The sequence below is a fragment of the Anastrepha ludens genome, chromosome 2 (genome assembly GCF_028408465.1).
Source record: "Anastrepha ludens isolate Willacy chromosome 2, idAnaLude1.1, whole genome shotgun sequence".
Lineage (NCBI taxonomy): Eukaryota > Metazoa > Arthropoda > Insecta > Diptera > Tephritidae > Anastrepha > Anastrepha ludens.
In genome coordinates, this window is record NC_071498.1 from 124,531,324 (window position 1) to 124,559,251 (window position 27,928).

General features: G+C 36.9%; 1 protein-coding gene across 1 annotated transcript in view; it reads right to left on the minus strand.

Moving 5' to 3' along the window:
• Positions 1 to 27,928, minus strand: part of LOC128854832 (dynein axonemal heavy chain 10) — a 286,044-nt gene that overhangs the window by 248,947 nt on the left and 9,169 nt on the right. The window contains exons 5-8 of the mRNA XM_054089249.1: positions 22,125 to 22,171; positions 19,153 to 19,369; positions 17,657 to 17,764; positions 10,153 to 10,325 (exon numbers count right to left, since the gene is read on the minus strand). Of these exons, the coding sequence (XP_053945224.1) occupies positions 10,153 to 10,325; positions 17,657 to 17,764; positions 19,153 to 19,369; positions 22,125 to 22,171 (545 nt within the window). The remainder of the gene's footprint in view (positions 1 to 10,152; positions 10,326 to 17,656; positions 17,765 to 19,152; positions 19,370 to 22,124; positions 22,172 to 27,928) is intronic.

Below are 27,928 nucleotides of genomic sequence, written 5' to 3' on the forward strand. Positions count from 1 at the left end.
AATTCATTTTAAAAAAATTGAGATATTTAGACATTTTTTTATTATTTTTGCATCATTTCGTGGTGAAAAAGGTACGAAAAATGTTAGTATTTAAAAAAATGTGATAAGTTTTTTTTAACAACCAAAAAAAATTCCTATAAAAAAAGGCTCGAATTTCATATTTCACATATTGCATTTTATTATGAAATTTGGTCACTCTATAAAAAGTTAAGTAAATGTAAACGAAAAACTCCTTTTGTAAAATTAATTTTCTAAAATATACTGCAGGTACCAAAAACAATAATATTAATAATAATGAGAATGAAAATAACAAATCGAAGATGTAGAAATTAAACAAAAAAGAAAAATCACAAAGAAGAAATTAAACATAAATGGTAATCACGTTTTTTACTAAAATAATTTAAAATAAACATTTTTTCAACGACAAAATAAATAATTTCCGATACGAACGAATTTTTTACCAATGAAGACCTTTTATTTTTAGAGATTAAGTAACTAAATAAATTTAAAATTTGTTTAAAAAAAAGGAAAAAAAGATTACAATCGAATGTAAGAAAAACACAATAGATTACAATCGAGTTTTTCACAAAAATAAAAAAAATATTAATATTAAAATACAATTTTTTTATAATTCGAGGGAAAAATGCCATCCTTTCATTTGAGTAGAATTGGAAAACAAAAAAAACTTAATGTTCAAATTTAAAAAAATATAATGATTACATTTTTTGTACCAACCAATGTTTGGAATATTATTTTTTTAAATATTTCATTGTGAAATCATGAATTTTTGTCTTTCTATAGCAAGTTACATACCATTTCAAAGAAAAATCTCCATTTGAAAAATTTATTTTTATAAATAATATTTATGGCAAGGAAAAAAATAAGACAAATCGATAAATTCGAAAACTATAAAAAGAGTTGTTCGCATGTGGTAATTAATTTTTTAAGCGGACCTGTAAAATTAATTAAGAGAGCTGTAAAATTTCAAAAAAAAAATCTTTTTTTTCACAAAATGTTAATATAATCCTTTAAGAATATGTCAAAAAATTGTTAAAACGTAAACTTAAGTATTTCTTATAATATAGATCGTCAACCGTGACGACTCTATTCTTTGCGTTCGACCGCTGGGAGAGGTATAGTTACGTTGTATTCAAACTTTAGACGCGTTTTTCTCAAAACTACAATATATTTTCCGAATTGGCGTACACGATAACTCGAAAAGTTATTGACCGATCTCCCTGAAAATTTGCACACATCTTTTTTATGATATTACTTTCTATGTGAATTTACAAGTTTTGTGTGAGTTTATAATTTTTTTGAAGCAAAAATAGTAGGAAAATTCGCCCCAAAATTAATTTTTTTTAAGCATTTTATTCCGCGATTTTTTCCCCCATTTTTCTTAATTCATATAAATATGATGATTTATATAATTGATAGACAAAAACAATTTTTGGTTTTTTGTATTTAGGTCACTGACATCGATGCTACAATGCCCGCCGATTGAGAAGCCTCACTGCGAACTTCCTGGAAGAATTGAGTGTACATCCACCATTTTAAATGATTAAAATAAAAAATAAAAATTTTTATTATATTAATGTATAAGTAAGCTGTATGCCAATTTAAAAAAACATACTGACTTCTTCATTTTAAATAATTTTAATGAAAATCAGGTAAAATATGGCCGTTTACAGGTATCTGTCCCCTTAACCAAAAATTATAAAATTTTTTTTATCAATTTAAAAATTTTCATAATTTCTGTTACCAAATGTGGTAATTAATTTTTTTACCACAAATGATTACATTTTTTTTTAATTTTAATGGTTTTTTTATCAAAACGAAGAAAAAGCTTTTATCAAAAAATTGAATCGAATTGTATTAATATATTTTAATATTTCATCACGGAATCCGGAATTTATTTTTCTTAATAAATAGTTATAGATAGTAAAGGTTCCATTTTTAAATATATTTTTATAAATGAACTGTATAATGAAAAAAGGAAACTTAGCATAAAATAAAAAAAAAATTAAATAAAATTTTTTACCAAAAATTAAAAAAATTCAATTGTTTATCATTTTTGTATTATTTCCATTTGAGCATTATTGAGAAAGAATAAAAAATGTCAAACACGAAAAGGAAAAAAATTGCAATTTTGTAAATACACATTTTTTTTTAAATAAATTTGAAATTTTTTAAATGTAAACTTTTTTTACAGTTTTCATTGGAAAGTACTGAAAATGAACCTTAGAAAACATTTTTTTTGCTTTCTTTCACACAAAAAATCATTTATCTCACAATTCGAAGGAAAAATTCCCCGCAAAAAATTAGAAATTTAAACCCCTAATCTCAGCAGCCGCTTAACATTTACTCACTTTGCATAATTCATAATCTTCTGTAGTAACACATCTTCACCAAATTTGATCAGAAACAAAACTATGAATTTTTAGGTGATTACTATTGTCGTGTTTGTCGGATGTGTACGAGGGGCACTCACAGTTATTTAGTACAATAGTACCCTAGGGTATTAAGACTTATATGGTATTGTATTGGTTGGCAACTAAGTATTTGCGGATTTTTTTTAGAAAATTAAGAACAATTTTTTCATGGAACTAAATAACTTTATTCTGCCATATATTGCCCGTTTTGATCAATGACCTTTTGCCATCTTTCCTTTAGCCACGTTCATAAATCTTCTGGTTTTTAATAGCAAAAAACTGAATTAGGTACGACTTGGCTTCACCATCATTATTGAAATGTTTACCATTCATGGAGTTTTGTAAAAATCGAAACAAAAAGTAATCAGATGGTGGAAGGTCAGGACTATATGGAGGATGTGGCAAAACGTCCCAACCAGGCTCCAATAATTTTTGCCGGGCGACCAAAGTTGTTTGTGTCCCTGCATTGTCATGATGGAATACAATACTTTTTCGATTTGTCAATTCGGGTCGCTTTTCTTGAACTGCATTGTCTAATTTCGTTAGTTGTTCAATGTAGACATCAGAATTGATCGTTCGGTTGGATGGTAAGAGTTCAAAGTAGACATTTCCTTTATAATCTCACCAAACTGATAACAAAATCTTCCCTTGATGAATATCAGCTTTTGATGTTGTTTGAGTTGGTTCACCTGGCCTGCTCCACGATCTTTTCCGCTTGATATTGTTGTAAACACACCATTTTTCGTCGCCAGTTATCAGTTGTTTTAAAAATGGATAGTTTTTATTACGTTTCTTTAGCAAATCGCAGCTGTTAATGCGTTGCGTTAAATGCGTTTCTTTCAGTTCCTGAGGAAACCATGTATCAGATTTTTGAATATAGCCAAGTTGTTTTAAGTGATTTTCAATGCATGTATGTGATACATGAAGCTTCTCTGCAATCTCAAGTGTTGTACTGTGACGATCCGAATCGATTATTGCTTTGATTAGGGCGACATCAACTTCAGCTGGACGACCAGAGCGTTTTTCTTCTTTGAGTGAAAAAGCATCAGAACGAAATTTGGCAAACCAATTTTGACACTGCCGTTCGTTCAAGGCTTCGTTATCATAAACAGCACATAACTTTTTATGAGCTTGCGATGCGGTTTTTCCTTTGCGGAAATAAAAGAGCAAAATATGACGAAAATGTTCTTTTTGATTTTCGATTTCTCAACGAACGCGAAAAGAAAACTACGCAACCGATCAAAAAACTTGCTCTTACTGATTGACAGCTGAATTTCCAACTATCAAATAATACTGCGTCTGCCATCCTAAAAATTGAACTGAAGCCATCTATGAGTGAAATCCGCAATTACTTAGTAGCCAACCCATACGTATGCTCGTACGTAGATGTCCTCCAATAATACTCAGTTATATTTAAATTCAAATTCTATTCAAAACAATTTTATACTCAAATTCAATCATGAATGGTTTTAAGAGTCTAACGATAATTATTTAGTACGAAGTCGAAATAATTTTTTCGTGCAGTCACCTTTCGCTTTTAGAAATGCACTAATTCTAGACGGCGTAATGTTGGTCAAGTTTTGGAAACTATCACTTTCAATTTGTAACAATTTTGATTCCTTCCATTTTCGTCGTTCAAACATTTTCGCTTACTGTCAAGCACCGCTGCAGCTCATCTTACAAATTTTTTATGGGTCGATACATCTTCAACAACGAAATTTTCATACTGTAGAAGGAGTAATCATATTTTTTGTTGTGGTACCTTTATTGTTCTCATTATGTCCTTTGACAGCTTAGTGGAAAGAGCCGCATTATTTTGTTTGATTTCGTTTTTTTTTTTTGGTTTTTGTACCAAAGGGCAAAGCTCAGTGGAAATTTTCACTCATGCCCAAATGCAAAAAACTTTCAATTAAATAGTATGAGAGCAAATGGTCTTAATTGTGACACTTGTAATTTTAAGAACAACATAGCGCAAAATTTTTGATTTTATTGGTGGAAATAATCGTCCGAATGAGTCAAAAAATCAAAGGTTGGTGAACAAATATCAAGAAACTGATTCTGTCGAAGATATAAAAAAGACTGATAGACCAAAAAACAGGACGTTCTGCTGAGAATATTGCTACTGTAGCGCAAAGTGTTGCTGAACAATCTTCAACCTCGATATTTGGACGTCGTCGATTCTCAAAAATTAGGCATTCATGAGTCGACTGTTTGGCGGATTTTCCCTGTAGATGTGCGTGGTGAACATTCGAGTGATGCCATTTTTCACATATAGTTGTTAAGAGACGTATTTGAATAAAAGTAGTCAAACTTGAAGGAATCTAAATTTTTTACATATTTTAATATTTTAAAACAACATCTGGGTGCGGCCTTTGAAAGATCCTTTATATTTTGTTGTTGTGTTGCCATATTAGATTTCAAATGCCGTCATGTCAGGCAACTTACTCATGAAGTTCTATATTGTGTTAAAAGTTTATTAGGGTTTCTTCTAACTTTCTTCCTTGACTTTAGAGAATTTCGCATCCAGTCCACTCAACTGACTTATAATTATACTGTCTAGCTAGGTATCATTTTGCCACTAAGTAGTAAGCGAATACTCCTATAGCTACCTGTACATAAATAAGCGGCAACATTTTTAACGCCTTTTCAGGTAAGCACTACAGTTCAAGCACTGGTTGCCCCGCATTTGCAAACTAATTGAAGCATAATAAATTTTAAAGCAGGATAATTTGAATAATGCGCTGCTTAATGTTGCTTCAAACCCCCCAGAGGCCTCATCACTCCTTTGCTTACAAAAACTGGATACTAATTTTGATTGTTTTTAGCTTTTGCGCCATACAAAATTTATGTGTACTTTCTGAGTCATTACACATACGCACCTGCTGCACAAACACAAGTGCACACACGCCGGAATAAAAAAAATGCGCTGCGAGGAAAGTAGCAATTAATTTTCATGTGTGCTTCATGGCAGGAATGGAGCTTTACAACCGAAACGTATAATGAAATGGCTTCTGATTGTTTAAGAAGTGGTAACCAACTGAATTTTGCTTTGGTTTTTGGTCGATAAACAAACAAAGTGGAATTAGCTAAGAAGAGTTTCAAAATTTTGAAGAAGTTTTGTAATTATTTTATGTAAATTTTTCAGTGAATCGCCAGCAATGGCAGATACAAACTATAATTATTTAGCCAAATGTCCGGTGGGAATGAAGTTCTCATGTCACATAATCTTATCACAACGGACCTGTAAGGCCTAAGTGAGTTGGTCGTACAGACCAACCTAATGTAACCTAGCCAAATGAACAAAATTCTTACCGACTATAGAACGAAAATTCAAGTCAAGAAAACCCGGGCACAAAACACGAAATAAGAGAAAAAGATTAGAAAGAATCGCCCCTTCACTGGCCATAGGAAAATTATCAAGTGTATTACTTCTTTGAAAAAACTCCTCATAAAAAAAAAAATATGTACCATTCGGAGTCCGCTGTTGGCCCCTCTATTTGTGGAAAAACATCAAGGCAAACACCACAAATACATGGTGGAGTGGGACCGAACATCCAATAAAGGGTTTGGGGAAAAAGTATCGATCAAACAATTTAAAGTTTATGCTCGTTGTCAAGGTGACATTTCACTCTAAAAAAAATTGTTTGCTATTTTTTGTTTATTCCGCTCAATTGTGAATTACAGAGTGTTAACAGTGGAAGTGAACAAAGAGAAAATTCGCCACATTTTACCGTTTTTCTTTGATAAAGGCAAAAATGCAAGCCAATATTGTAACAGCAAATCACGTGCAATTTTGGTTTCGTCGATTCCGTTAAGGCATTTTTCATATTAAAGGAAATGTCGATACTGACATAGTCGAAGCTGACCGGCGTGTTAGTAGTCATAGCGTCGCCCGGAAGTTAAAGATCGACTATAAAACAGTTAAAAAAAAAATTTACACAAATTATTATTACAAACTATGTCTTTTAATTAAAAATATGCATAAAAAATAAACACAGTATAGGTATTTCCATAATTGAAACACTGTGCTTCCCCAAGAATAGGACAAAGAGTCAAGTAAGAAACAATTTCTTCTGAATGATAAACCCATTATCGGAGTTGTTTTTTAAAATACCCTTTACGAGAAACTGAATCCGTAGACAACAGTATCGTGGATAACAGTCTACTATATTCTGATTGAAACCCATTTCTAACCGCGTGCAACAGACCCTTCATATAATGAAGAAATGGGCTCACTATTAATCCATCGAAAACTGCGCTACTGCCGTTCACTAGGAATCAACCCTTTAACTCTTTACTGAAGCGAACTATCTTGGCATCAAACTTGATAAACCGGTGCTAAGCGAAAGTAGATTATCAAAAATTCCTGTATCCGGCGTTAAGAATTGATTCGCTTGTCGCGACCGATAGGGTTTCGCCAGTGCTTAACGAATTTCTTCTTCTCCCTCTTTCTGAGAAATTCGTTAATGTGACCTTTTGTAAGTCCACCATTTCTTTTTCTCACATCTCACGTATCCAGGAACCAAACCTCATAATACTGTGTTGAAGTTCCCTAACGTTTTGAGAAGGTTCAGGTGATTATAGTTAAGAGAAGGGCTCTCAAAGCGGTCTAACTCTTTTTTTTCATTTTTCTACGCAGACATTCCCTCTCGCACATCACAAAGGCATATTTTTCTGCCTCGAAGATTGTGCTAATCTTTTGACTCGTTGCTGATTTGTTGGCTTTACATTCGTCTTACATGGCAGTCTACAAAAATGTGATTTCAAAGCGTGTGATGCCAAACCGAATTCCACATTGGTTAACTGGCATCTCAAATTCGACTGATTACTCCATTATTGACCACGCAAAAAATATTATTGATTCAGTAGTGCGCAGCTTACTGAAGCCCAATATACTTCATATATGTATGCATCTCTAGTATTAACTTCTAAATGATGTTTAATCGCAGCACTGTGACGGAAAAAAGAACGGTGCCTCTCTGCTGATGCATTGGTTTTTCAACAATCACAGGCGGGTTTTTCAAACGCTCATATGACAGCTTTTTTTCCTATGAATTAGAAATCAACCGAACTTTAGTTTGTACCATAAAAGTCTGGTATAGTTTCCAATTCACTTTGACCAAAAGTAGCCGCACGTTGCTTAAATTTTTTTTCTAAAGAAACTAGCTTCATGGTGAGCAAGTGGATAAGATGGCTTTCGGTATCTTACCGGTGAACTTGAAGAGTCTCTTCACTATCTCTGCATGCATGCAGTCTTGGCTATCAAAAAGCACGGCTACCAAACGAGCGCTCTGCGTCGGTGGGTAGTTTTTCAAGCACCTTCCAAGCACCTGTGTACAAAGATCAATTTAGACAAGAAACTCCGGAATGTGCTAATTCCCATTCTGAGCGATAGTCATCCTGAACTCAAGGTACTGTCATCCTGTAAGGTTAAGTCCTCACTGGCGTTTGAGCGTATCGAGAAACTGAATTTGTTAGAAAAGCACAAGTCCTTTTTGCGCTGGATGTATGGAGGATGAGGTGGAATCATCTTAGCACCTTCTCCTTAGCTGCCCTGCTCTGGCGGGGCTAAGATCTAGGCATCTTGGCTCCTACTTCTTTGTCACGCCTGCTGATATAGCTGGCGCTGACATTAAAAATCTGATGAATTTCATCAGCAGCATAAAGCGGTTGACGCAAACATAGTCATCGTTCGTAATCCGCACGCTCCCCAACTATCCCAGCACCACCTCTCCCCGCCCTCTCCCTGTATCCCATCGGTCTTTCTCTCCCGCTTCACCCCTCCACAATGGCATCACAAAGGACGAATTCTTCTTCGTCCAAGTGTGCCCATTCCCTGGGCAACCATATCAACCTAACCTAACCTAGAAAAGCACAATCATATCCGGCTAATTTGGGTCCCAACGACACAGGGGTATAAGTGGGAACAAAGTAGCGGACGCATAGGCAAGAGAGGCGGCGGTCTCGTCATTAATAGTATGCTATGGGACAACACACGCTTAAGAAGCAGCTCAGGAGTGACGAGCTGAAGCTAAGGGAGGTTAGTTGGCACCAAGTTGTGGGGCTACGCGAGGCGAAATCCCTACCTGGGCGAGCAATCAAAAGGGACTTGGGAAACTCATAACCCTCCCTAAAGATATACTGAGGATGCTAACCAACATTCTCAAAGGCATTGTAGATTGCGTAGTAATTTGCGCAAGATTGAGAATGTGGTCCATTGACTCTTATCGTTTCTGCGAACAATCCCCGGAGACTCCAATACACCTTCTCCTTGAATGCAGCGCCATGGTGCGGAGAAGGTTGAAATATCTTGGCCAATTGCAGCCAGAAGAAATACACATACGCTGAGTCTAACGTAGTTCTATCTGAACTCTAATAAGGGATTGGATCTGGATGAGGCGCTGTGATGAGTAGAGGGCAGAAACCACGATGAAGTCGAAGTGCAATCCTGAAATCAAATTTATCTATCTACCTGAGTATCTATCGGTTTGTTAACTAATGCAGGCAAATGTTGACGTTAGGAGAAGGAAATGGCGATGGAGTGGCCAACAGGCGACGTAACGAAAATGTCCATCGGATGAAATGCTCAGGGTAGCCGTACGTCAGGAGGCCCACCACATTCCTAGAGAAGGCAGACTGAGCTCGAAATAGCAGCCCAAAGCAAGAGCTGCGGAGAGATGAAATACCTAGTTTTAGATATTGGAATAGATTATTTGAACATATATAGATTGGAATATTTTTATAACGGCCCTATGTTCCTTGTAGGAATAATATGGAAATGTATATATCGACAAGTTCAAGTGGTTCGAATCGTTACAGACGACTTCACGGATACCAGAAGAAAGGTGTAAAAATGGCTTTTCATGCGCTAATTCGGTCGGAGCTTACTAACGCGTCGCGTCTGGATTAGTTCACATAATCGAGTGGCTACTGTACAAATTTATTATATCGATATAAGTGAAAAGTATTTTCATATCACGAAAGGACATATGTTTGAAATACAAAACATTTGGGCAGTAATTTGGAACCATTTAACGAAACAAAAAACAAAAACAAACAAGCAGTGTATTTTGCAAGCAGGATCAGGGTACAATAAATAGGAAAGAAATTGTTACGAATAAAGTAGGAACAAGGCCAGGGAAACATGTGCAAATAAATACAGATGTATGCATATTTTACATGAGTAGAGGCAGGAGTGCACTTGGGCGAGGACAGCGGGAGCTCATTTGTGCGAAAGGAAATACAAATATTGGCAAGAAAATTCGCATTAACTCGAGCAGAAATAAAAACAGAAGCAGGTGTAGAGGGCAGCAGCAACAATCGCTCGCTCTATTTACTATGGAACGCAGAAACAGTTGTAAAGGGCAGCAGCAGGTGTAGAGGAGAGCAGCAAAAGTGAGTGGGACCACCTAAAATAGCTCGCTCAATTTATTATGGAGCGCTGAAGAGTTAACAAAAGCAGCAGAAGGCGATTTTTCAAACAGTAGTAGTTCAATGGGATAAATGTGTATATACATATACATTTGTGCAGCAGTATGAGTTTGTGTGTATTTGCACATTTATATGCGAGCGTAATAGCTTCTGTGCAACAATCAAGTATTCTTTCAAAAAATCAAAGAAGAATTGCATATGAATGCATGGGAGTATGGAACTCTTAGTATACGAATACGAGTATATATGTATGTATGTTTGTATGTTAACATTCTGCACGGGCACTTACCTCCGACAGCACTAGTCCATCAATGATCGCATTATATCTATTGATGATGTTGGCTACAGCTTCGTAGTCATTGAATAGCATTTCTTTCTTCATGATGGCTGTACGCAAAACGTTTGGCAGCAAATAACCGAAATGTTCAAATTGCTGACCCTCGAACATGACCTCGAATATTTCTGTAAAAGGAAAAAAGAAAAAGAGCAAGGTGATTTCACAACTGTCACATGAGTATCACAAACTCATTTAAGCGGGCATCAGCTGTCTGTTAGTTGGCTAATTGACAATTCAGAGTATTGTTTACAAGCGCGCGGAAGCATTTTGCCGAGAGTAAACGCGAAAAAAGAAAATCAGTAATGTATTTCAAACGCAATAGTGTGGCTGCATTATATTTGGCAGGAAAACCTCAACTAGTGATTGTTCGTTCGAGCACCTTAAAGTAAATAAAGTTTTTGTTTATCGCTCCATTACTCGTTCCAATGATACTAGTAGCATCGCGAAACGTCATGGAGGTGGTCATCAAAAGACTGCAACGTCACGTTAAATGGTTCAAAAAGTAAAGAAGCAACTTGGGCGAAATCCCCGACGAAGTGCCAGTTAAATGGCGAAAGAACGCCTGATCTCACACCAAAGCAGCAACAAGTTACACTTGAGAGAGCAATGGAGTTGCTTCGCTTGGCCGAAAGCGGCCAATTTCCGGAAACACAACTCTGACGAGAAAATTTTTCAAAGTGAGCAATTTGTAAACTTACAAAACGATAGGATTTATTAACCGACCGGAGGCAGCACCCGCCAAAGGTAATGGCTTGGGCTGCTATAACCGCAGATAGGCGCTCTCCAATCGTATTCATTGAGCCTGACGTCAAGGTAAATGCGAAATATTATCGGGAAAGTATTCTGCAGGTTGCTTTAAAGCCGTGGGCAGACAAAAATTTTATTGGCAGACCATGGACGTTTCAACAGGATTCGGCACCGTCTCACAAAGCTCGAGGGAACCAAGAAGGGCTAAGAAACAACATTCCAGGCTTGATAGTGTCCACACAATGGCTCTCAAATTCACCAAACGCGTACCCGATGGATTATTCTGTTTGGGTCATTTTGAAGAGCAAAGTCCGAACTAAAAGATTTACTAGCCTCGAGGCGCAGTAAAAAGCCATTGTACGCGAGTGGGCTAAAATACCTACAAGTCACATTCGGCCAGCTTGCGACTCATTTCTGGACCATCTCGAGACCATAGTCAAGGCAAAAGGTGGTCATATCGAGAAAAAGTAAATTGATTTTTAATTTTATACTATTTTCACGTATTTTTTACTTTGAATTGAATAAAAGTAATTTGCCTTTTTAATTGGTCGCACTTTAAGTGCCGGACCCTGTAATTAGTTCGGATAGTGTTAAGCTACTGAGGCAATAACTTCAGTCACTCATACCTCATTTTATACAGATACGATTTTTTGCAAAGTTTTCTATATTTCATAATATTTTGCGAAAATTGAACATTTCTCAGATACTTCTATTATTTGTTGCATTTCATTTCTCAACATTACTTTCAGTGTAAAGCAAAAAAAAAAGAAATAAAAAATACAGAGAATTCACGTTGCACCTTAAAAGTATTGCTATTTTTGACGCAAGTTTCATCAAGCAAGTTTCATAAATGGCAGAATAGCCCGTAATAAATCTTTCGTAAGTGCAAAAACAAAATCCAAAGCTGAGTGAACAGATACTTACGCAGGATATTGAAGATCTGGTGGCCTAACACCATAAGTAACGACGACCTATACGAGCGGTGCAAAATTCAGCCGGTAGCTCACATGATAAAACTGCAAAAGAGGAGGAGGATTGGGCATACGCTTCGCAAATGAGAGCTGTCGTCAAGAACTGAATTGGAATCCGCAAGGTGCTCGCCGTCCAAAAATATCTTGGAGGAGAACTGTCCAAAAGGAAGTTGAAACGTCCGAAAAAACTTGGAACGAAATCCAGAATCAGATGGAGGTATTTTACTAAACCCTAGGCTCCAGTGGAAGAAACAGAAACCGATGATGATGAAGTGCAAGAAATAGAAGTAGGAGATTGCAGTTTGTGAGTGACCATCTAAATAGAAACCCAGCATTTTGGAGAATCTTTTCTTTTGCAGTCGAGGTAAAAATAAATTTATTTGGACAAGGGGGCCCTCTTATTATGGCCCCCAACATTTGCGAGCTACTATAAAACAAGGCGGTGGCAACGTTATGGTCTCAGCATGCATGCCATCAAATGGAGTTAGAAACGTCTGTAAGAGAATTTGTTTGAAATTACTAGAAAATTACAAATTCAAGATGACTTTCTCATTTCGCGAGACATTGACCCTAAGCACAAGTCACAAAAATATGAACATGGTTAATATATATGTAAATGTCTTCACACTGTTGAAAGTCCTACATTTGTGGTTGGTTTTGAAGGAATAAGAAATATATAAGAAAACGTGATATCCATAACAAATCTGAACCTAAAGAGGCGATACTTGAAGACTGGAACCAAATTAGTCCAGAACATACAAAAAAAATTGTTGATTCAATGACACGTAGACTGCAAGCGGTAATTGATAATAAAGAGTACCCGAAAAAGTACTAAATACTTTACAATTTTAAAAATTAGAAGTAAATAGTTGCGATTTTTCAACTGCACCATTTAAGCTGCGACGTGAATTCTCTGTATGCTTTTGTCGTTTGCATTATCATGAAATGAGTGCGAATTTACCGATAGAAAGTACTTGGGAAATTTTAGTTAAACTGAATAATCGATTTTCGCGCTTATTTTATTTTAATAATTTTTTTAAATATGATTTAAATCTCTTACAAAACTCATATAGGTAAATCCAAGTTACATACTTTGTGAGCAGCAGGATAATCACCTATCCTGTGAGAAATCAAATAGATTATCGAAACTAACGCTAGAAAAGTCTTGTCGAGGCCCTATGCTCCCAAGAGGAGTGGACAAGGAAAACAAAAATACTTTGTGAAAATTAAAAAAAAAAATTCCACAAATTTCCCTCAAAATTACAAACTTTTGAATCACAACTTTTAACGAAATTTTGGGTACGCAGTTTTATATCGGATATCAAAACAAAGTTACGTCTCACGTAGCTAAGACATCGTGCCGAATTTTCAACTTTTTTTTTGCTAGCACTCTTGTGCACTTGCCCCTTATAATACATGCTCGAAATTTTCCATTTAAAGAAAAAACATTTTTAACAGCACCAGCAAAAAAAATTGTGAGGAATCAATGCACATTTTCTTATCAAAACTCAAAAGGCTATAAAACTGCGTACCCGAAATTTTTCTAAAAATTCCGAATATTTGGAGAAAATTTGTTGTTGTGACAAAATTTCAAATTTGGAAAAATATTAGTTTGATGAAAAAAAAATTCATTATTTCCATTAATCCATTATAATCAATTTCTCGTAAAGTATGGAACAAACAATTGAAATTTATGCTCGTTGACAAGCTAACATTTCACAGTAAAAAGATTCTGTTTTTTGTTTATTCCATTCAGTTGTGAGTTACAGGGTGTTAGCAATGGTAGTCAGTGAAGAGAAAATTCGGTACAATTTACAGTTTTCCTTTGTTGAAGGCGAAAATGCAAGCCAGGCCGCTGAAATAGTAAATGGTGTTTATGGTGTCGATATTGTAAAAGTAAATAACCTTCAATTTTGGTTTCGTCAATTCCGTTCAGGCATTTTTTATGTTGGAAAAATGTTGATATTGTAGAAAATCTCAATAAAATTACAAAAATAATCGAAGTTGACCGGCTTGCTGGTAGTCGTAGCGTCGCCCAGCAGCTAAAGATCGATCATAAAATAGTTTTACGCCATTTGGGTAAAATAGAAAATAAAAGTAATGGATTCCTTTTTTCCCTAACTAATTTGCTATGGTAATACACTTGGATCGGTTTTAAAAGAATTTTATTTATTTATTTATAAATTATATTATATTAAGTGTGGTTTTACTTTTAGATATCGATACGGCAGGCACTGGGGTGTGAGTCACCCCACACAATGTTTGATGGGTTACAGTTTGTTTATTTCTAACACCTGGAAATATACCGTTAGCTGTATTTTTTTTTTATTTTAGCAAAGCCAATTTTACTATTCGAATTCTGTAATTGGTACGTACTGAATTTATGCAGATTTGATGAAATTTCAATTAGAACTAATTGTAAACTGACAGCTGTTAAAATCTCATGATATTCTATTCATTGACTCATGAGTTATTGCGCTAAGAGTGACGCTACTTTTTTTTATTTTCAAAGCAATTGATCAAAAATAATTTCGTATTTGAATTTTTTACTGCTTTTTGATGAAAAAAAACCAAAAAATCGCCCAAGCTAAGAAAGTGTTATGGGCACTCCGCTTCATCAGAAACTACAACAAAACAATGGTTTGCTCACTTCAAACGTAGTCGAAGAGACACCGATGATGCACAACGCAGTGAATGTGCAAATGAGGCGATAACACCAGAAAACATCAAAAAGATACACAAAATCGTTTTAAATGATCAATAAGTGAATTTGTGTGTGTTAGCTGATATCATAAAAATAACAAAAGAATGAGTTGGCTTTATATTTATGAGCATTTGACAATGAGAAAGCTCTGTTCACAGTGGGTGTCGCGTTTGATCACTGTTGACCAAAACAATAGCAAAACTGCACGAATTTAACTTTGAATTGCTTCCACACCCACCTAAAAAAATGCTTGCCGGTAAGAAATTTCGCTCGAATGAAGAGGTTTTCGCTGATCCTGATGCCTATTTTGTGACAAAAGTTAAATTGTTCTACAAAAGTGATATTTAAATGTCAGAGCGGCGCTAGATTGATTTCATTGTTCTTAATGGAAATTACGTTAATTTTAACAAAAAAAAAAAATGTTTTCTTTGTTAAGCTCGGAACCTTTTAGTCCTAGAGCTCTGGAAAGAGGGTAGATAGTCAAGCGCGAAAGGAAAAAAGTATCAGAGAAAGAGATAGGAAAGAATAGAGACAAAGACAAAGGTAGTTAGTCTTGTGAAAATTTTCAAGATTCTTTGGCAAATCAGTAAATATTCTCCAGTATTACAGAACGAATATTACTCATTTTCACTACATCGGAACCCAAAATTCGTAGCCTTGATCTAGCAAAAGCAAGATTCTCACAGAGAAAGTGCTCCGTGCTATCCTCCTCGTCCAAGCAAGACAGGCTCATCGGGTCTTCAATCATTCCAATGGTGGCCAAATGCTGACACCATAGGTTGTGTCCTGTAATATTGCCGACCATCAAATTGCAGCGCTGCAGCGTTCTAGACCGAACCATCGCTCTTTATGTAAACTGCATACATAATCGCTGATCCAATTTATGATCCCTGTGGAACTGATTCCGATTATTGATTCTGGCCTTTTTGGGGGAACCGCTGATCCACGGTTGGCCAATTCATCGGCAATTTCGTTTCCTTGTACACCGGAGTGTCCTGGAACCCATATAAGTACAAGCCTGTTCTGTCTTGCGACAGAATTAAGCTTCTCCTTACATTCTTGAACAATCTTTGAGGTTTGCTTCGCGTTATACAGGGTCTTCAGTACAGCCTGACTGCCACTGAGAACTCCAATCTGTTTCCCGTTCCATCTCCTCTTGATTATCCATTCAGCTACTTTCAGAATGCAAAAATTTCCGTTTGGAAAACAGTTTCCGTTTCCCCCATAGCATAGTGATACTTATAACCATTGTTTAAGTACCATCCAGCTCCAGACCCAATTTCAGTCTTAGACCCAGCGGTAAAGAAAATATCCGCCAAACCTCACTGAATGCATTCTGGATTGATGCATTGCTCTGACATCAAATTTCCTTCGAAATGAAAATATGGGTATCAGGTCGCCTTTAGGTGCCAAAAACAATGGATATTACTCACATAACAACTTAAATATTTCTGTGTGTCACGAAGTTCCATTTTCGTGCCAGAAACCATATTTATGGAGTCTACACATTGCTTTAATTGCTTCTTGTTGTATCTTAAAATGCAAGGGGAGCAAATCAAGCATAGCATTTGGCGCATCGCCGGAGGTTGTACTCATGGCACCCGTAATGCATACACATACACTTTTTTGCAGCCTGCATAGTTCCCGGAGTGTGAACCTAACCATGCTCCGACACCGCCAGACCACAGAGGCGTAAGTGATGATTGGTCTGATAAGTGTTGTGTATATCCATAGGACCATATCAAGTTTCAGACCCCAGGTTTTACCAAAGGCTCTGCGACATAGCTGAAAAATCCTTCATGCACGATTTACCTTTACTTTTGTGCAAAGCCTCCTTAGGGATTTATCAGATGTTAGCGCACAGACATCGTCCACATATTCTTGTACATGAAAACCGAGCTCCTGCATCTCCGCTAGTAGAGAGTCTACCACCAAGCACCACAACAGGAGAGAAAGAACACCCCCTTGGGGACAACCTTGCTTGACCCTGACAGTGATTAGTTCGCCACTGTTCTCTAGTCGTCACTGTTTCTTAGTCTGTAAGAACGTTTCTTCTTGTTTTTTTTTATGATTCTTATTCATGTGTAAGAAGCTTTGCTCAATTGCACCTAGGCCCGCATCGTTACGGATTTGCACTAGGTATTATTTGAAGAATGGTAACACTTAGCTTTCATCTGATTTGACGGAAAATTAGTTTAATTCTTCCGCTGAACGAAAATCGTTGTGTATACGCTCAAAGAACGCTGGGAAATATTGCGACATTTCTTTGAAAATCTTGGTAATGTTGCAGAATGTGTACGAAAATTACGTACGGCAATGGGAAGAAGAAAAGCACCGAATGAAGCGTATGTGCGTTACTTTGCGAAAAAAGTAAGAGAAACTGGGTTGGGAGCTGCGATTTGACGCCGTTGGATTATTATCTTTGGGGTGCCGTCAAAGACCAGTGTTATGCCAACAAACCAGCAACAATTGATGCACTGAAGGCCAACATACGCGATGTCATAGCTGAAATACAATCGAAAATGTGTTGAAAAATTGGACCGATCGTATGGGATGGTGCATGGCTAGCCGAGGCAGCCATATGAATGCAGTTGTGTTCCATCAATAAACGGAAGGATTGTACTTCAAAATAAAAAAAAACAGTTTGGAAAAATATTGAGTAGTTTATTTTTTATAGAATTTTTAATTCCGTAATGTTATATGGCGGACCCTGTAAATATAAAAGTTACTAATACGCGATTTTCATTGGATAATTTAACTTATTGTAAATGCAATATTTTCTGGATTATTATTAAATGAATAAATAAATAATTAAATAATAAAAATTGTATTTTACGAACTGTGTGGGAGTCCTATTAAACTACTTCTTACTCATTTCTATAAAATATTATTCATTCCTATGAGATAATCTTTCGTTAAACAAATACGTAATTTCATCAATACAGTGCGGGCGAGCCCATCATGGCGTATGCGTAACTTGCAATTTAATTCTACTACGTGTGTATGTACCTACGTGTGCTCAACATGAACTCACCACGCGATAGATTCAATCGAAATTGTATTCCGAATTCAATTAAAATACGATCGCCAACCAATTCGCGCCAAGTAGGCAAACCATCCTGCTGTTCGGCACGTACAAGCACTAAGCGAAAGAAGAGAGAAAAGAGAAATGGATAAATGGATAAATGAGTAGAACATTTGAAGTGTGTATGTATGTATAAGGTATTTATTGACGTGCTTCTCGTATGCCAGTATGTATATTTTTCACTTAAGCAAAGTGAAAAATAATGTTCAATAATATGCGCTAACAAAATTATCCGACGCGCAGCACTTAATGCGGCTAATAAAACCAGCGAAGCGTTAGAGAAGTTCAGATTTTCTACATTTAAAGCGCTTTGAACTTGGCGCCGGTATCAAATATATGTACTTTTCAAATATTGGAGAAGTAGAATTAATGCCTTATATACATACAACTACTTGCGGATATTCAGTATGCTTTGCTGACTGGGTTATTAGCTGCGAGTCAAGTGAGGCGAGAGGTAGTGCATATATTTTTAGTAAGCCATTGTCAATATTTTAGAACCCTCACTCAACCTTCCGCACGATTTTCGTTTTTTTTTTTGTATTTTTGACTACGCACTACTCCTTTGCGCTCGTAAAAAATCAAATAATCGCACAAATAATCTCACAATTCAAATTTTAAAAGCTCCACTCAGAGTAACGTCAGCAGCAGAACTAAATTGAATTCACTTTGAAGGACATTGCTTTTCTCAAGTATTAAATGAGTTGCTTTATTTTTCGCCAGCACTTCTTAATACGCGAATAAGTGCGCCGTTTGAGTAGCTGAATAAGTGGTCCATTGGTTCATTTAAAAAAAAAAGAAAAAAAAGCAAAAAAAGCAAAAAAGAAGCGAAAAAAAAACAAAAGAAAACGAAAAAACTTTCAGTCATAGAATAATTGAAGCACAATTTTCATTACAGCTACTCATTGTGCGGATTGCGCTCAAATGCTTCCTCTTTCGTGTTTGCCGCACGGAACCAAGTGCTCGTTCGATAAGCGTCAAAAATGATTGCCATCATTAAAGCGGTTGCAAGTAGAGGGAGAAGAATTAGTTGTGTCTGTGCGAGTGAGTGTATGTGTGTGTAGGTGCCTGACGATGAGCAATGCAAGACTGCACGGGCGCCATTTCGCCCCCCATCAACCAAAGCTAATACGTGGTTTATTGAATAGCTTTATGAGCGTCCATCCAAATGGCCAAATTCCGTTATATTTATGGTGCATTTTTAATGCAAAATTGATTGAAATTAGGCACTTGGGGAAGCAGTGACTTAGTGCAGTTTTCGATTTGGATATTTAGCGTAGCTGCATTAAATGATGGTACGTTTTTGATTGTGATCTATATACGAGCACATGAATCACGGCATGGAAATATTTTTTTACAATATTATTTAGTATGTTTTTATTTTTTATAAATATAATCAGCAATGTCACGATAATTAATACCGCATTTATAGAAACGTATGCACTTACATTCGCAAATCTTCAGATAATATTTGTCCTTTTCGGTAGGATTCTTCTTCGCCTTCGTGGCTCTGATAAATGACTTAGCTTTCATTATCTGTAAGTCACTCTCTTGAGGCCGATACACCAGCCACGATATGAGTGTTGCGTAAACGGTGAATTTTGTTATTCTGCATTTGAACCCAGCTCCTCCCGCGTCTTGCATTGCACTTGCATCTTCAGTTGGCTAAATTTGACAAATTAAATTTAATTTATATCTTAAAAGTATCACAAAAAAAGCGAAAAGTATCATTTTAAAGCAGGGACCCAATCGGTTACTATTTTTATAACAAAAGTTTTTGAGACTTATTTTATTTAAAAAAAAAAGAAATGATAGTGAAAGTTTCATTCTATTTTTTCATAAAAATAATAACTGCTAGGTTAGGTTAAGTCAAATGTCTGCCCTTGTGAGAGGCCCACTAGAGCAAATATTCAAAATTCATCCGTTGTGAGGTGAAAGGAGAGGCAAGGAAAAGAGCCTTGGGATTAGATGATGCTGACCACACTGACTGGTGAAGCTTATCAGTAGCTTGAATCGGCTAATTAGCAACGTAATATTAACGTTTAAGGTGTGTCTTGTATTTTTTCTGGCAAGAATTAAAACTTGTCTAAATAACAGAAAATTACTTCAGTCTAATTTACGAAAATTTAGTAGCAATCTATTTGTCCTGACATGGAAGGGGATAAAAAAAAGGGGGAAAAATTGTTATAAATATATAAACAAAACAGGTATACAGGGTTTGATTCAAACGTAATGAGCTTTATTTTTTTTAAACAGTTTTATTAAACCTTTTGGCTTATACAACTAGTATTCTTCAAAATAGGACTCTTGAGCGTCAATACACCACTGGTAGCGGTCCTTCCACTGCAGGAAACATTTTTTAAACTCATCCGCCGGAATCGCGTTCAATTCGGCTGTCACAGTTTTTTGGATTTCCTCGATTTGGCACACACTTTGGGCATTTCAAGTTTTCCGGTCACGATTCCCCGCACATTGTAATAAGTTATATTTAACTCTTCACTGATCTCACGTAGACTAGCACGACGGTCAATGTTCAAAAATTCGCGAACCCGGTTCACATCTTCGTCTGTTTGCGTTGTCGAAGGCCTTCCAGATCGCTGTTCGTCTTCGACGTCCTCCCGGCCTTCCTTGAACGACTTGTGCTACCGTTTTACCTAGGCACTGGACAGAGATTGGTCCCCGTAAGCCTCCTTGAGTAGCCCAATGGTTTCGGTACTCGTTTTGTTTAGCTGTACGCAAAATTTTATCGAGTAATGTTGCTTCAACGATCGTTGCATTTTCGCCACTGCAAAATCCTAACGCACTTTTAAAACAGCTTTCACGCGCGGAGCGATGTTGACTGCACCGCTGTTGCCAGCGAACTAAGACCGGTTTCTAGTGGAAGGTCCAACGATCATTTTCCCCCACCTGTCGATTCGGTTGATCGCTTAGCAGACACTCCGTGCGGGAAGGCTCATTACCTTTCAATCAAACTCTGTATGCGCGATATGTCAGAAACTTTTATACGGAAAAAAAAACATCAACAAAAATAAAAGGAAATCAACAGTATTTTGTAGTCATCTCAAGCTTCAATTTATCTATATTAAAATTTAAGGGACAAAAAGTTGCATACACAGAAAATTTTGAGAACTATGCTTAAAAAGTTGAAAGTTTTAGAATTTTGAAAAATTTTGCACAAATTTAGTAGTGGTATGAATGAAAGGGTTTTCCAATAACAGCTGCTACAGGTGAATGGGTTGCGTTATCGAGAGATGTTTAACCATTTTTTTGGCCGGAATTGGATGGTATTGATCTGGACAACGTTTCTTTTCAACAAGACAGCGCTACGTGCCATACAAATAACGAAACCATTGATATTTTACGGGAAAAGTTTCCGGACCGTGTTATCTCTCGAAGAGGTCAGCACAATTGGCCACCGATATCTTGTGATTTAACACCTTGTGACTTTTCTCTTTGGGATCATGTGAAAGAGAAGGTCTACGCCAACAGCCCAGGGTCGATTCAAGACCTCAGAGATGGAATTCGTGAGGTTATCGAGGACATAGGCCAGCCACTTTGCAATTCGGTTATGGAAATTTTCATAAAAAGGATATTCTCCTGTAAGCGTGGTCGTGGTGGTCATTTGCCTGATGTTATTTTCCTATTCCACTATTAACGGCATACCTTCCTCTTTATAATAAAATAAACATCATTTATGTTAAAAAATAGCATTTTTCTTTGAATATTAAAATAACACCTCTTATTGAAACATATTTTATATTAATCACCCTGGTGGAAAATTTTTATTTTTAACTAGACAGTTACGGTACACAAAGCAAAGGAGAGCGCAATGGTCAAAGTAAAGATTTCTTTCACTCAACATATTTTATTTTTTAGTTTTTAATAAAATTATTAAACAACAAAATCACTATTTTACTAATGTTTAATCTTCTTTATATATAAAAATGAATGCTTGTCTGTGTGCCATCTATGAACTCAAAAGCTACTGGACCGATTATTATAAAAATTGGTATATATATTGTATATATTATTCCACGGAGAAGGTTTGTAACATATGCTTATTGATGCCACTCGCCACTAGGTGGCGCTGCAGAGTAGCAACTTCTGCCCCGTTCAACCGATTTTTTCGAAATAAACAAAATTAATAAAATGGTTTAGGATGAATTAAATATTTATGTACTGATTTTTCTTAGAAGTTATTTTTCTTAAATTTATTTTAGTTTTTTGCGTAGCAACGCGTGACGGGAATAGCTAGTAGGCTATACAACTGAAAAAACATAAACAATTTGAAATTTTCTTGAGAATTTGTCTAGTTGTTATATAAAGTTTTAAATTTGCATTTTTATGGGTTTGTCAGACAATAACCAATACTTCTATGTATGTATTTATAACGTGACGATATAAAATTCTGTTTACTTACTCGGCGCATCGAATGCAGAGTTTCCTGCGACTCTGAAATGTATTCCACTGCAATGACAAAACAAGAAAATATTATTAGACCATTGGCAGTTCTTAGTATCTTCAATAATGATTTCCGTTGCCGATCTATACCTAATTCTACTTATATATGTATACAAAATGTAAGGTCTGTTCATGTAAAAATTATCGAGTAACTTGCCATAACTTAATTTCCGAGTATTCTCTCTTAAAGAGAAAAATATCAAAAAAAGTAAATGAACACAAAACCAGCTAGAATTTGCAAGTTTAACGAACAGCTCATTAAATTGTTGGCAGGAAAAATCACAAAACGTAAAAATAAGAAGCAAAAATAAAGCAAATAAAATGCAAAGCTTATGATTTCATTTTGTCCACAATAATTTGTTCCATTTCATCATCGCTGTCATATGAAGAACAATCCATTAGCAATGGCAATTCGGAAACTTTAATTCAGATTTATTTTTACTTTGCGCTCAGCTGGTTTTCTCACTTGCAAATTCTTACAACTAAAAATTTAACCAGTAAAAACTTGCAACTTCCCCTCAAAATGAAATGTAAGTTTTAATGTTGCAAGACAAAATGAGCTTGAACTTATGTGGGTGCTGGAATGCTGTGGTATTCAACCCAACGAACTGGTTAATACATTGGCGAACTGCGGTCACGAGTAGTGTAGATATATAGATATGTAGTGTCCGATTGAACCGGATCTAATTTGAGGGACCTGCATAGCTGGAGCAGTTGGGTACATCAAGATGTTAAGTATAGGGTTTTTCAGCAAGAGCGCTTCAACTTTTGAACTTTTTTGAATAAAACACAAACGGTTTGACTTTTTTAACTAATTTTTTTTTTGTTATCGAGTTTGAACATATACATTTAAGTATACAATTCGACCGCGTGCACGTTTTACGAAGTCCAATCGTTGAACCCAATTTTCGACCACTCTTTTGCATAAATCGGCCGAAATTCCAGCAATTTCGCGTTCAATATTGGCTCTGAGCTCACAAATCGTCGCCGGCTTATTACTGTAGACCAATGACTTCACATAACCCCAAAACGGGACGGCTTATTAAATGGACCGTAAAATGGCCATAATGCTCTTAAAGTGGCAGCAACAGAACGATTATTTCCATAAAAAATTTGCACGATTTACAATCGTTGCTCAAGTGTGTAGCGTTCCATGATGAAATGTATACTAATGAAGTTTACAAATGACAAGGGAAAAATAAAAAATATTGCGTCGTTCGCCCTCCCTATCGGAAAAAAGTTGAAGCGCACCTATTGAATAACCCTATAGTAAACCGTTGGTGCAGTACTGGCAACTGTGGTTCCTGAAAAGAGCTAACAAGGTGATAGGAATTTCTTCTCCGACAGAGGAGGAGTCAAGAGGCGAACCCTGATGGGAATAATTTCGGAGCACAGTCAATGGTGACGGCAAATATTACCAATAGCTACTTTCGATTATCCAATGTGTACATCTTGTTTGCAGGATGAGGAACTACTCAGCAATCCCTTTCGTCTGTGTATACATCTTATCCCTTTTTTTTCATATTGTACCTTATCAGATTCGTCAAAGAAAATCATAGTCTTTAGTTTTTGTTCTCCTCGGGCTTCATTGCTCTTTCAAGATATGACCGTAAACTGTATAATCTGGCTTATAATGCGCTCGTTCTGATCCTTATTATGCTGACTTCTATGAGTTGATCCAGCGGCTTCTTTGACTGCCACTTCCCTTCAAAATGAAATGTCATTTTGCTCTCTCACTTTCCCCTACTTTGCAAGTCTTTTAGGTACATGAACACCAAAACGTGATAATTTGTTACAATTGCTACAAACTATTTGCTTCTTGAACAGACCTATATAGTACACAAAACGTTTTGCGCTCCGTTGCGGATAACAAATCCAAAATGATAAATCGAAATAAATGAGAGAACTGAGCGAAGGAGTGGCACATCGAGTACTATGGTGTGCTGGTACTGAGAATGCGCGTCTACGATGTTATTACTCAATGGTTCACTCAGATACATAAAGATTAAATTAGACGAAACGCACACTATCCATATGCCGGCACTTCCTAGATGAAGTAGATGAAGATACCAGAACTCATCTTGATGGTATCATTACAAAAAATGGTGGGCCAGCAGTAGACACATGCAATCGCATAGAAATATACGAGCTGGCATGCTGCATAAAGTCTGGAGATAGACGCACATATCAGATATACAAAGTTAAGGCTTTTCGACGTCAAAGTGAAGTCAGTAGTGCCATATGGCTGTGAAACGTGGATCCTGACTGCAAGTGTTGCAATTATTCTTCAATCCTTGTATTCGCAAGATCATGCGGATATTTTGGCCCGGCGTCATAAGCAACATTGACCTTTGGGCTAGAACTATACAAACACCCGGTTTCTGAGCCTCTACAACGCCTCGTTTAAGCAAGCATTGTTTTACTCTGCCGAATCCAAATATATTCAATGCTGTTATTTATTGCCACCTCCGAAGTAATTTTATTCGTATTTAGCATCACGTCGTTAGTTATTTGGCCGACTGTACGACAGTTTCATCGTCTTCATTATAGTATTCTTCATTTAAAGCTGTGGGCTCCGAATGAGGTTCAACAATCCATTGCTCGAATCCAGATTGGGAGACTTGCTGCAATGAATTGAATATGGCTTGCATCATCAGCTATTTGTAATAGTAACTCTGAAAAAGGAATGCTATCGCCATAATCCCGGTCAGAAGTTTTTTCAAACAGTTTTTGAAACGATTAATCGAAGTTTGTAGTAAAAGTATTCCAAAATCATATTGTATTTTTCAGGTCGATATTTGGCAGTGACTCATCGATAATTTCTCCACGAGCAATAATGTGACTTAAGAGAGATTTTTTGTAGTTCAATTTTGTAAGCCTGATAACATTTTGATCTATGGACCCTATTAAAGCCGTTTTGGAGGAAAGTATATTTACGATATTTAGCCGCTGTAGCTCTTGAACTTGCCTTCTTTGGGATGGCCTGGAGCATCATCAATAAGAAGTGCTTTTACCGGAAGTTTTTTGCTTTTGTGTTGTCAAAAAATGTACATACCTTTGGAGCAAATGTTCTGTGAAACCATTCTTCAAATAAAGCCATAACCATCCAAGCACATTTATTTCCTATGTAGACAACAGGCATAGCAGTAAACATTTTGAATGAACGCGGATTCGCCGATTTCCCAGTACCCATTATTTTTACTTTATAATTTCCAGCAGCATTTGTGCAAGCAATGCACGTTACTATCTCTTTACTGATATTTTGCTGTGGAGCCGAGGCGCTTTTCAGCGCCCAAGAGTTTTGTCGGGTAAGAGCTTCCAAAATATTGTATATCTGCATTGTACATCTGCTCTTTTCTTTAACATAAATCCATAATTTGCTAAATTTGTCCGAAAATGGATTGATGCAACCATTGCTGTTTACCAACTCTCGTTGAATTTGTTGATGCCGTTCCGTCAAGAATCGCCTGGTCATATGTCAAAGAGCTTGTTGAGCCAGTTTTTAAGGACTTCTTTGTTATTGAAGGTAATGCGCTTCATATGGTTTGACAGGGAGTAGAAAAGATGGTAATCGGTCGGTGCAAGGTCCGGAGAATGCGGCGGATGCTAAAGGTCCTCCCTTTCGAGCTTTTGTTTTTGTTGTTGAATCAGTAACTTTGCCCTGTCAGTGTAGTGTAATCACCGGTCGTCTTTGTCTAGCTCATCTAACGGTAGGCCCAGGAAAATAGCTGTTTTGACAGGTTGAGTCCAGATGCACTGGGTGTTAGATGAGTGGATTTGATAGGGTATGTGAAAATGTGGTTAGTGTCGTGCGGGGTGCCTTCACATGCCGGAGTTTAACCTGCCACAGTATCCAGAAGTAGTTGTGCCAAGGTTACGCGGGACTCTCGGGGAAGTTGAAGCTATTCGCCTGCGATGGGTCGGGAGCTTCAGAAGATGGTAAGATTCTCCCGATGAATCTCGTTGATCTTTTGTCTGTACACTGTCCGATCCAGTAGCTGTTGGTCTGTTTTGTTCTGGATCTCGTCCACGTAATTAGTTAAGGAAGTGCCTCCTGACATGCCTGGGTGGTGGCTCAGGCTCGAGCAGGTGTCTGCATGGGTGGGACTAACGGTAACACCCTAACAGAAACTGCTTGCTGATCAGTTTGTTATGCTCCTTCACAGGTAGCATATGGGCCTCATCGGGAAGATGAATTGAGCACGCGGTTTACCCGTGAGTTAATGACGGTGAGCGCCGTGGTGGTGTTATGCACTCCTCGGAAACCATGCTGATGTGAGGATGGGGTCAGATGTTTTATAAAGAGTGGGAGTAGAAGAGCTTCAAGAGTCTTCACTACTGGGGAAAGGAGAGTTATCGGACGATAAGGATCCCTTTGGTTGGCGGGTGTCCCAGGTTTCAGTAGTGGGACCACTCTCCCCGATTTTCACTTGTCAGGAATAATGAAGGTGACCATAGACATATTGAAGACCCTAGTGTGGTATTCTAATCCCAATGGACCCAGCTTTTTCAATACCAGCATGTTAAGTCCGTCAGGCCCATTCTAGCTCTTAGAGTGCGGCTTTGCCGACGTGTATAACATGGGGCCTGGTGTTGTTATGAAGGTGTATGGTTTGATCCTGTCGATCAGGTCTTTTCAGCCGAATAACCTCATTCACGTGGTGTAGCTGGGCAATGTAGAGCATTTCCCAGTGCACCATGCGCTCCCAGCCCCACCAAGTACATATTTAGATCTTCTTCGGATGAAGATCTGGCTTGACTCTCAGCTTTGGCCCCCACTCCTTTCTTTGCTCCATATTGATGTATAGGCACCATTTGTCATCTCCCGTGACGATTCAGTACAAAAAGCGCTGTTTAGAAACGCGTGTTGTTCAATGGCGGCCGAGATGCTGAGAAGCAATTTAAAAGCGACTTTCTTTATTTCTTTCGTTGAGCTCATGGGGCACTCAGGCTCCCAATTTTTCGGTAAATCCCATTGAAGGAAGCTGAGTTAGAATCGTTTTATGATAGCAGTTCATTTTTTCCGCCAATTCATGATTGGTTTGGCGACCGTTCTTCTTAAAATTTTTGAACTTTGCAAACCGTTTCCGTGCTGTAGATTCGCTCATGACACCTTCTCCATACACATCGCAAATGTATCGGGATGCTTCGGCAGCTTTTTGACTTCAATTAAAAGCAAATAAGAGCAGGTGTAGAAAATTTTTATTTTTGCCTTCTGGGTATTCCATTTCTAAGTCTCAAAACTAATACAAAATTAAATAACTCAAAAATAAAATTAACATAGTTTTGTAGACCAGTAAGAGTTCTACCAAGTGAGTACTTAACCTTTGCCAAATAGCAAACAAATCGTTGTAAAATAAAAGAAAATATAAAAACACTGCAAACTTATTCCCCGACCTAATAATTATAGGTATACAATATTTATGTAGGTAGTATTAAAGAAAAATTGTGTTGCAAGTATCGAGGTGTGCACGAATCGAGTTTCTACTGCGTAATCTATTTGTTAATCCACCTATGAACCGCGGGAAAGTATATCTGTATATGCATTAGGCCGGGTCGATTTTTGAGGAGGCAAAAAAATCGCCCATTGCTCTGTGAAAATCATATTCTAGGGATCAAAATAAGAAACTTTGCCGAAAGAATCATACCTCTAAAACGAATTCTGATGTCCCCCAATTTGGGTCGAACTTTTTAGTTTCTTTTCTCATGTAAAGGCCAAAAATGGTGATATTTTGAAATGATTGTATGGGGAACCCCCCAGGG